The sequence below is a fragment of the Martes martes genome, assembly GCF_963455335.1.
Source record: "Martes martes genome assembly, chromosome: 8".
NCBI classification, from domain to species: domain Eukaryota; kingdom Metazoa; phylum Chordata; class Mammalia; order Carnivora; family Mustelidae; genus Martes; species Martes martes.
Window position 1 is genome coordinate 11,687,678 of NC_137895.1, and position 10,859 is coordinate 11,698,536.

Below are 10,859 nucleotides of genomic sequence, written 5' to 3' on the forward strand. Positions count from 1 at the left end.
TGCATGGCTGACCTGTAGCCTTCTGCTCCCCCGGGAGACCAGTTTCTAGATCCTCCGTGGTCACAACTGACAGCTCATGACCCAAAGACTCCATCACCTTGTCAGGCTGTCCCGAGACCAAAGACCCAGGCAACGGAAGACAGTCTTATTGTTCTAGGACCCTTGACATCCTAGGTGGGGCCTAAAGCTCACTTCCCAGTGCCCAGGGCGAGAGCACCTCTGTGGGTAGGTTCATCCCTCAGCACACACGATGTTTCTCTGAATGAAGGATTTTCTGTTCCAACCTCACTTCCCTTTCTTCATCTGCAGAGTTCCCAGTCTGCAAACACTGTGGTACTGACTGTGGGGCCCTGTCCTTGACTGCGAGGCCGTCTTCCTCCAATAGCCAATATTTAAGAGCCTCTGAGGATGACACGGACTTACTTATTCCCTGACTGGGGTGTGTTATGGAGCATGAGCAGTGTACGGAACGTGTGCAACATTGCAGGTAGGATTCTTTGCATTTGTAACATTCTTTTCTATTTAGTTTGCAGTAAAAGTTCTGTGGTGTATGTGGGTTAGATCAAATGAAACCCATTTTCCAGATAAGCTTCTCCTAATCCCTTGACCTTCCCTGTTACAGGGAGGAGGCAGAAGCCTTACGTGAAGGTCTGAACGAGCTGCAAAGAGCCATGGATCTGGAGGCCGAAGAGCAGCAGGCTGGGGAGAGGTTTCTGCATAAGTTTCCCCAGTTGAAAGTGGAGCTTGAGGAGTGCTTAAGAAAGCTCCACGAGCTTGTAGATGAGGTGGACAGGGTACACAGGAACTGCACCATCACCAATGTAGTATCCGGCTCTGCTGGTGTTGTGTCCGGCCTCCTGAGCATCCTTGGTCTGGGTCTGGCTCCTGTGACAGCAGGGGCCAGTCTGGCACTCTGGGCAACTGGAATGGGCCTGGGAGCAGCAGCCACTGTGACCCAGGTGTCTACCAGCATCGTGGAAGACTCAAGCGAGTTGCCCGCAAAAGCCCAAGCTGACCTGACATCAACTGATTTTGACAAAGGGCAGGTCGTTGCAAAGGTTGTGCATGACCGCATACCCCTGATTTGTTCCTTAACAGATAAATGCTTTAGAGCCCTGCAAAACATTGCAAAGAATATTCGTGCCATCAAGCTGGCCAAAGTCAAACCTCGCCTTGTAGTCAATGCCAGGCGCCTCATGACAGCTCCGAGAGTCTCAGGTCAAGGTGGCCGGCAGGTGCAGAAAGCTTTTGGAGGCCCTGCTCTGGCAAGGACCAAAGGAGCCCGGATCATGGGTGCGGCCACCGTAGGTCTCTCCCTTGCAAAGGATGTGGTCAACCTCGTGAAAGACTCTGAGCACTTGAAAAAAGGAGCAAAGACAGAGTCAGCTGAAGACATGAGGCGGCGGGCCCGGGAGCTGGAGAGCAAGTTGGAGAAGCTCACCGAGATCTATGAATGTCTGAAGAAAGGCCCGACTCCGTGATCCCCGAGCAGGGCGGGGAGCAGGGACATGTGTGGGACAAAGACATGGAGGTGCTTATTAGAGGGGGGAAAAGTGCAAAATAAAGCTTTTGTGTTGGGGGGTTGAGGCGTTTGGCATTTCTGAAGCTGAGCCCAGTGAGGGAGGGGTTAATGCAGGGTGGGCAGGGGGAGTCAAAGAGGGGAAGGAACAAGGAACCTGGAATAAGGAAGGAGGGGACAGACAGGGGACAGGACTAAAGGGGACACAGGGAACATAGATCAAGAGAGATGTGGAGGAACAAGCAATGGGAAGGCCAGGAATAGTAACGTTAGCATTGTTGGAATGTGTGAGAAGACGACATGTTTGATTCTGTCATCTTTTTTTATTTTTTTTTAAAGATTTTATTTATTTGACAGAGAGATGGAGAGAGAGCACAAGTAAGCAGAGCGGCAGGCAGAGGGAGACAGAGAAGCAGGCTGTCTGCTGAGCAGGGAGCCCGATGCGGTCTCAATCCCAGGACCCTGTAATGATACCTGAGCTGAAGGCAGACGCCCAACCAACTGAGCCACCCTGGTACCCCTGATTTTGTCATCTTCTTACTTAGTTCTGAGCCTTCCTGAAGTAGGATTTGACCAGGGATCTGAGCAAAGACCAATAAGGCTGTCCACGGGGTGACGCTGGCAACTGGGTCACAAGTGACCCCGACCCGTGGCTCCCCTCCCACGTCCCACGAGTGACCAGGTGCTGTGAGCATGGATGCAGTCCCCTCAAGTGTCAGTCTCTGGCAGCCACTCTGATGGCTCCCATGTCCAGTTTGCAGCCCCTACTTGGGCCACCCCCGCCCCGGTCCCTAGACAGAGGGAGACCTGGCAGTTGGGGTCCCCGCTCTGAAACACGAGTCCTAAGGTCCAGCAGGGCCGAGCCCAGCACGTGTCCCCACGGGATGGAGAGACGGGGTGGGGGTGCTGGTCGTGAGCCCCCATCTGCTGACTGTCCCAGCCTCCGCCTGATGGTGCTGTGGCGTCGGCCAGACACCTCATTCTGAGGTGTGAGGGTGACCCTCCCGCTGAGCCGGGGTCACCGTCCCTGAGGGCTGACATGGAGAGATGTTGCCCGAGACCCGGACTCTGGAACTGCGGTCATCCTGGGTGACTTTCCTTGTGATCCTTGGGGGTCAAGAGGAGTCCGATTTCGGGCCCCCAGGTGGGGCGGACTCGGCACTCGTCCCTGCAGGTCAAAGACACCGAATCCTCACCTGAGGGGCCTGCAGGCCCAGCCTGGCCGCCGCACTGCGGGGCCGTGATCCTGGAGCCTGGCAAGGTCCGGAGGCCCTGCCATACCTGCATGAGACCCTCAGGACACAGCTCTCAGGGACGTCACATCGTGGGGCAGGAGTCATTTGCTGAGGGTCCCACAGTGTGTCAGTGGCAAGTGGGTCTGAGCAGAGAAGGTCCTGGAATGTCAGGTGTGGGCTTGTTCCTTTGAGGGAGTCAGGACAGCCGAGGGTGGGTGGGAGGGTGGGACCAGCCCAGACATGTTTGTTTCCTCACGAGCTGCTGGGCCGTGGACACTTTCAGTTTCCCTTCAGGTCCCTGACATATCTGGGCCCTGAGGTGTGGTTATTGTCCAGACGCACACCCGGGTCCACCCAGGCACAAGCCCCTGGATGTGTCTCAGCTCCAAGGACAATCCCTGGGTGAGCTCAGCGGGTGGGTCCCTGCCCGTGGACTCCCCCTCCAAACAGCTCTGTCAGGAAAGGATCGTGTGTTGTCACGATTTTGTCGATGGGGGGAACGTGCAGCTCACGCCTCAGGTCCCACGCGGAGCAGGGACGCAGCCCGGATTTGTAGCCGGGTCTGTCTGACTGCTTCTCCCCTCCCCCTGTGCCCCCAAAACAGTGGAGAGGGATGGAGACACCGCTCATACTGGGTGGCAGACTACGTGTGACCTGAGCAGGCGACCCCAGATGAAAGGCAGATGTTGGGGTGTTCATGCCTTTGGGAATTTGGGAGGCAGCAGAGCAGGTGGAGGGCAGGTGAGGCAGAGCCTCTGGGCGGCCCCCAGCAAGGGATTTCCTTTTGAGGTACAAGGACGCCGGGTTGTGTTGCCCACAGTGTCTCTGAGTGTCTGTGCAGTGCCCAGCCTGCAGGGAGCCTGAGGGCCTGACAGGGAGTGACTGGCCCAGGCTGCTATGACCGTGACCATGACCATGCCTGGGAGACAGAGCAGGGAGATGTCTGGGCTTTGCTCCCTGCCCCCGACTGGGGCCTCTGTTCCACCCACTGAGGGGCAGGAAGAGAAGAGGTCGGCCTGTGTGTCCGCAGCAGAGGGAAGAGAGGGACCAGGGGTGAGAAGTGTCACACTGCAGTGTGGTCCAGGCTTCGAATCTGAAAAGACCAAACTGTAGACTCCTGGGGTTGATGATAAGGGCGTGAACTTAGATCCGTGTGTTCGCCGGCAGAGGTAAACCTAGAAGCCTTTGGGTTGTAATAATCTCATTTCTTACCAAACACCTGCTTCAGGGGGCTTGGTCTTCCCTTCTGCCCTGCCTGCCGACAACCGTGTGAGTCTGGGTGAGTCCCTTCCCGGGGGATTCTCTGTTCCCATCTCTTAAGAACTTGGCTTCGGTCTTTTCATGGGGATTCCTAGGATCTGTCGTGTTTCCTGGGCGCTCAGCTTTTGCTGGTCCAAGGATCGTGGGTGGGGCCTCCTGGCCTCTCGCTGTAGTCTGACTTTGTCATGGTGTCCTATGCAATTTTTAACTGTTAAGAGGTCAGATAACTTTCCCTTTATGGCATTTGGGATTTGTATCTTGATTAGAAAAGTTTGTCCAAATCAACATTGTTTTTTAAAAATATTTTCCCCAGGACATTTGTAGATTTTTCTTTCTAGCTTACACTTAGGTCCTGTTGGGATCGACTGACTGATTGATTTTGTCCAAGTCTTTTGGTTTTTCCTTCTCCTCCTCCCACTTCTCCCCTTCCTCCTTCTTGTCCCCCTCTCTTTTTCTTTCTTTCTTTTTTTTTTTTTTAGGATTTTATTTATTTGACAGACAGAGATCAAAAGCAGGCAGAGAGGCAGGCAGAGAGAGGAGGAAGCAGGCTCCCCGCTGAGTAGAGAGCCCGACGCGGGGCTCGATCCAGGACCCTGAGATCATGACCCGAGCCGAAGGCAGAGACTTAACCCACTAAGCCACCCAGCACCACCGCCGCCCTCTGCCCATGTCCCCTTTTCTTCTTCAATCCTCCTCCCTTTTCTCTTCCTCCTCCTCCTCCTTCAGGACATATTTACTGGGTGCCGCCTACTCTCCAAAGGAACAGGGTTTCTCTATGCCTTCAGAGGAGCCTGCAGGGCAGGAAAGAAATGGCTTCCCCCCTTCTCCCCATGATCCTGGCAACAGTTAGCAGACAAAAGTGGGGTGAGGTTAGAGGGAGCTGGGCCCGACATCCAGGCCTGGCCTGGCCACCCTGGGGGAGGGGAGGCTTTGGAAAGTCCTGCTAAGGCTCAGGCATCAGGACACCCATGTTTTACTGCAACTTCCTCTTCCTCTTTCTCTTCACATCAACAACGCCATGGCGGGGGCATGAAGACATTTCCATGCCCAGAAATCTGGGAGGACAGTCCAAAGCACATTAAATCAGGAGGGCAATTCGTGTGAAATATGAGGCCTGGTCTTATTTGTTCTCGGCCAGGACAAGCTTTTCATCAGGATAGACCAGAAAATAGTGGAATTGCTCAGCGGGGAGTGGAGCTGGGTGCGCTGTGCTCCCACACCTTGGCTCTGAGCCCAGCTCAGGGTTCCCCGGGAGGCCCTGACAGGAGGTACGGCAAGGGATAGACATGGTCCAGCAGTGCTCAGAGTCCAACAGAGGAGGACACACAGAGGACTGCAGTCAGGACAGCGCACACTGAAGGGGAACCCAAGGGTCCACAGGGGAAGATGGCAGGGGAAGCAGTGGTTGAGCGGGGCCTCTCAGCACAGGTCAACTTTACAAGGTGAGGCAGGTGGGGAAAGGCATTCGGGGAGGGGAGGAACAGCCCAAACAATGGCCTGGAGGCTGAGGTGTGATGAGAAGCAAGGAGGGGCTCGGGGCTGGCTAGAGTCTGCAACTCTCCATCTCAGGGTTGTGAGTTCAAGCTTCAGAATGGGCATGGAGCCTACTTGAAATAAAAATTAAAAAGAAAAAAAATGAAAGAAGCAGGGAAACGAGGTGTCCTTGAGGGTGCCGGGACCAAGGCAACACGGAATCAGGGAACAGTGAGGAAGACCGGAGCAGGAGCGTTAGGGAACTGGGGGCGGGGGCATGCTAAGGACTTTGAACTTGGCTCCCCTTTCCTCCCTGCCCGAGGAGCCTGCCTGCAGCCCTTCCAGGGAGATGGTTTGGTGAGACTCTCTGTCCTGCTGCCTCCGGAGAGCCTAGCCAGAGCCAGTGGGGATGGGAGGTGGGGATGGGAGGGCTCCGTGTCCTGTCGGGGCCACGCAGGTGGGCAGGGGCAGGCTTCTTCCCTCCTTCTCCTCCTGCCAGCCTTGCCAGGAACTGAGCGATCTGCAGGCTAGCCAGGGACACCCCGCGTACTAATCAGGCCGGAGGGAGCCTTGTCCAGCATCAAACCCAGTTGAGGCCCAGGACAAGGGTAAGGGCCGGGCCCAGAATAGCAGAGGACGGGAAGGCTGGGACCCAGAGTGCAGACACATTGGCGAATGTTTGGTGTCATCCGGGGTCTGGCTCTTTCTGCGCGCACACTGCTGCTGCTCTCTGCTTTTGCTCTTGGTCCTTGTGCTTCGTGACGTCATTTCGCTGCCTGGGACCCCTGCTCCGTGGGAATTCTGCTTCTCCCTCTCCCTCTGCCTGCCCCTCCTCCCTCCCTCCCCCTGTTCATGCTCTCTCGCTTTCTCTCTCTCTCAAATAAATGAAATCTTTATTAAAAAAAGACCCCATTTCTTATTAGGATTAATTAACCGTGGAACAGTCCCCATTATACTAACGCCTTTTTGCATTACAACTTTTCACCTTTATATCTACCTTTTCTGTGCCCTTGGTCTCAGCTCTTCTCCTTTGAACATTATTAGGAACTCACGGCCTTTCACAGACTCAGCCTGGCCCAATTAAACATGATCAGAATAATCATTGTCAAGGATCATCATTATTCTATGTAATTTGGTAGGATCGCCAGAGCACCGCTCTGAACATCCCCGAAGCAGCCTTTCCTTGTGGAGCAGGGCCTATTGAAGGCCCCTGGAATTCTGTTTTCCTCCAAGGAGTCTTGCTACCTTTGAGTGGAGGAAAAGCCATGGGTGCCTGTGGGAGTGGGCGAGGGATGGCTAGCCCATATACCTGTGGAAGGGTGGCGCTCACGCTGATTATTCTCATTGAACCTACGTTATCATCCCACTTTTCTTAGAGAACTTACTTTATCAACCACGGAGGTTTCTCCCACATTGCCACTTGTCACATCAGGTGTCAGGCTGAGTGTTTTTGGGTACCTGATCCACTGGCTCTCATCATCTTGAATGTGGTGGTGCCAGAAACCAGCCCATTATTGGGGTGAGCCTTTACTCACTGCTCTAAAGGGACTTCCACTTTCTTAAAATTAAAGAAAAAGGGGCACCTGGGTGGCTCAGTGAGTTAAACCTCTGCCTTCGGCTCAGGTCATGTTCTCAGGGTCCTGGGATCGAGCCCCGCATCGGGCTCTCTGCTTGGCAGGGAGCCTGCTTCCCCCTCTCTCTCTCTGCCTGCCTCTCTGCCTACTTGTGATCTCTGTCTGTTAAACAAATAAATAAAATCTTAAAAAAAAATCAAAGTAACATGTGCAAATGGTTGAAACAAATCCATTAGTCCCGAGGGCTCTCTGCTCACCCACTTTCCCAATTAAAAACAATCACTTTTAATGTGTTGCTTTTTCTGTAGGTGGTTAATCAATATCTTTTTATGATATTCCTACATTGGGAGAACAGAATAGGTGAGAGTGTAGGCTCTGGAGACAGGGAGTCTGGATTTGAATTCCGGCTCTGGCACTAGCTGGGTGCTTTGGGTCAATTACCTAACCTTTCTGGGTTTCAGTTCCTTTTCTTACAGAGTCATGGTGAGAACTAATGTATGAGTTGATGCGTCCAAATCACTTAGAACGGTGCCTGGTGCAAAGTAGATAGTCACCCACCACGATAGCTAACTTCATTCCCTTGATTTTTAAATTGCAATATGAGCTATTCATTTCTTACTAGGGCAGATGATGATTTCACTTATTTTTATACTTTTTCTTACACACTTCCCCACCTTTGTTCCTTCCGCGCCCCCCCCGCCCCCTTTGTTACCTCTTCATTTCCTAGCCTCTGAATTGTAGCTGGTATTTTTGGGTCCTCACTTTGTAAAATGAGAATATTAATCCTTCTCCTCTCTTCAGTGCTTCAGTTCCCAACTTCTACCATTCCACTTTGATTTACATATTGGCAACAAGCGCATTTGGTTCTCATAATTAAATGGTCTCTTTTGTTCTAGAAGTTGAAAAATCAGAGAAGAATGTTTACATATGTGTGATGTTTTCAGTATTGTTTACTATAAAGCTAACTTGTGAAATATGATTTTACATGTTCTTTTTTTTTTTTAAGTTTCTTATTAATTTGTCAGAAAGTGAGAGGGGAGCAGCAGGCAGAGGGAAAAGCAGGCTCCCCACTGAGCAAGGAGTCTGATGTGGGACAAGATCTCAGGACCCTGGGATCCTGACCTGAGCTGAAGGCAGACACTTAACCCACTGAGCCACCCAGGCACCCCTGTACATGCTTTCTTTTTCTTTCTTTCTTTCTTTCTTTTTTTTTTTTTTGTACATGCTTTCTTGTACAGCTTTAGTTTTTCCTGAATTTCTAATTGCCTTTTTTTTTATCCCCTTACAGTGTTACCTTCAATGTTTCCTCAATTTCTTTTGAATAGTGCGTTATGTAAGATACTATATCGTATATATTATTATAAGTCCCCTTTCCCCATAGAACTCTTCACTTCTTACTCCATTCTGGGCTGGTTGCTCTCTAGGTCTGGTGCATGCCCAGCTGTATTCCTTGGACTCCTTTCTATCTATGTTAATTTTCCTGTTTCCTGGACTTCACATCTTTCTGTCTCTTGGTTTCTTGGTCATTATCCTCTACCTCACCCCATAAACACATGAACTTTTTTTTTTCCTGCAGCTCTTTCTCAAGTAATTTTCTAAGAATTGAGAACATTGGTAACTTGTCATTCCTCATTTAGTTCCATTTCTTCTGTCAACTTTTTGTTTTATTTTCTGGAAGTTTTCCTTGACTATTCCAACCTTTACCTAGACTTCTTTAGTTTGTCAATCACTTTTGAAGTCCCAAGAGCTTTTTTTTGGTATATTATTATTATTATTATTATTATTATTATTTTAGTTTTTCAGTGCATCATGTTCTCATTTTGGGAAGACAACACCTTTCTAATCTCCCTGAGGACATTGGGTCAAGGTTTAAAAAATTATTTTCTATAATCAAAATTATGTGCTTCTTCTGGTATTGTTTTTAAGGTTTATGAAGTCCAGTTGATTTTTGTTGTTGTTGTTTTGAAAGCAACCTCTGTGCCCATTGTGGGGCTTGAACTCATCACCTTGAGATCAAGAGTTGCATGCTCTACCAACTGAGCCCGACAGGCTCCCCTTCTGGACTCATTTTTTTATCTACCTTAGCCACCCTTTCCATCTGGTCATCTTTCTTACATTTCTGATCATAGATTACCCATTTATATTAAGAAAGAGGTAAGTTGACTGACAGGCTTCCATGTAGAGTGATCGGATGAGGACCCTTTAGATGTCAGAAGACAGAGGTATTTTTTCTGGAGTATTTCACTTCTGATTTTCCCCGTTCCGGTGTAGACTTAGGCTGCCGTGAATATAGGGTCGGGTGTGGGGTTGGTAACCTTATTCCTGCTCACCTCCACCTGCCTCTCAGCTTCCGTCTCCCTCTCCGCAGCTCTGCCCAGCAGACCATTCTTCCTGCCTATGCCTTGTTCTCTCTGTTTTTCTGACGGGAGTTCCTCTATTCTTCTTTATTCAGCTTCAATTCTCCACCCAATCTGCCTGCAAACATTGTCTAAGCCTCTGGATTCCTGTTGGGCCCGTTGTCCTTTGAAAGTGGTAGCAGAATGAGGAGAGGCAGTGTGGGGGTTCTTGAGTCCAGCAAGCAGGACCTTGAAGACTTGAACCCAGTCTACCGCTTACTAGATTTCTGACCTGGGGCAAGTCACGGAGTCTGCACTTGAGTCTCCTTATCTATAAACAGGGAGGCAAATGATACACGCACAACTCCATGATTATTGGAAGAATATAGGTTATTATTTGTAAAGTCGTAGAGCAATTACCAGTGCAGAGGAAAGACCACAAATGTGAGTCCCTCTTATCATTCGTTATTTTTATACCTGTAAGTAGCTTTACTATCATTTCAGTCAGGTCTCAGGAGGGGAAGCTGATAAATGCTCTTTTGTCTTCTTCAAATAGTGCCTAAGGGCACCTGGCTGGCTTATTCTGAGAAGTTTGGGACTCTTGACCTTGGGGTTGTGAGTTCGAGTCCCAAATTGGTGTAAAGACTACTAAAAAAATAAATAAACTTAAAAATAATGCTTAGGGGTGCGTGGGTGACTCAGTTGATTTAGTGTCTGTCTTTGGCTCAGTTCATGATCCTGGGGTCCTGGAATTGAGCCCCACGTCAGGCTCCCAGCTCCACGGGGAGTCTGCTTCTCCCTCTGCCCCTTCTCGTAGTCGTTCTCTCAATCTCTCTTTCTCTCTCTAATAATAAATAAATAAGATCTTAAAAAAAATAATGCTTAAACATAATCAACATTTCCTGTCTTTCCTTGTCTCCCAAGACAAGCTAAAAACAGAACTAAAATAAATTCTCTGTCTATAAGGGTGTGTTTTTTACAAAAGGCTACGAGGAACTGTTAAGAATAGAGCAGTGGACACCCTCATGTACTGTGAGTGTGAATGTGAATTGGTATAATTTTTTTCATAACAGTGTGGCGCTGGGTATGAAAAAATGTGTGTGTGCTGATAGCTTCTGACCCAGTCATCGTGCTTCTACAAATGTCTTAAGGAAACAATCTCAAATGCAAAACGCAAAGTTTTATACAAGGAGATTGTTCTTCTCACTTTCCTTTAGATAAAGAATTAGAAGCAGTCTACGGTTCAAAGTTGGGGGAGGACAGCAGAGAAGACTGGGCATTACTGGGAAGGCTTGAGAATCCGTAGTCGGACTATAGGGATTGCGCCAGGACTCAGCAGGACTCCAGGCCATGTGGGATGAAGAATCTTGCAGAAGCAAGGAGGACACAGGCTGTGGGAAGCTGTGGCGCTAGGAAATTGATTGAGACAGAGACTGGTTAGCGCTGCAAGCCACCGCTGTGG

At 50.1% G+C, this 10,859-nt stretch overlaps 1 protein-coding gene across 1 annotated transcript; it reads left to right on the forward strand.

The window, feature by feature from the left end:
* Positions 1 to 425: 425 nt before the first annotated feature.
* On the forward strand, positions 426 to 1,583 carry LOC308347719 (apolipoprotein L2-like). Its single transcript, XM_080811366.1, has 2 exons — positions 426 to 487; positions 623 to 1,583. The coding sequence occupies exons 1-2, from the start codon at positions 447 to 449 to the stop codon at positions 1,479 to 1,481; spliced, it is 900 nt and encodes a 299-aa protein (XP_080667492.1). The 5' UTR covers positions 426 to 446; the 3' UTR covers positions 1,482 to 1,583.
* The last annotated feature ends 9,276 nt before the right edge of the window (positions 1,584 to 10,859 follow it).

Bases quoted from the DNA above. Each gene is read 5' to 3' on its own strand.
- LOC308347719 (XM_080811366.1), top strand. From the start codon at position 447: ATGGAGCATGAGCAGTGTACGGAACGTGTGCAACATTGCAG. The intron at 488-622 runs GTAGGATTCTTT...TCCCTGTTACAG, and splicing joins GAACGTGTGCAACATTGCAG to GGAGGAGGCAGAAGCCTTAC.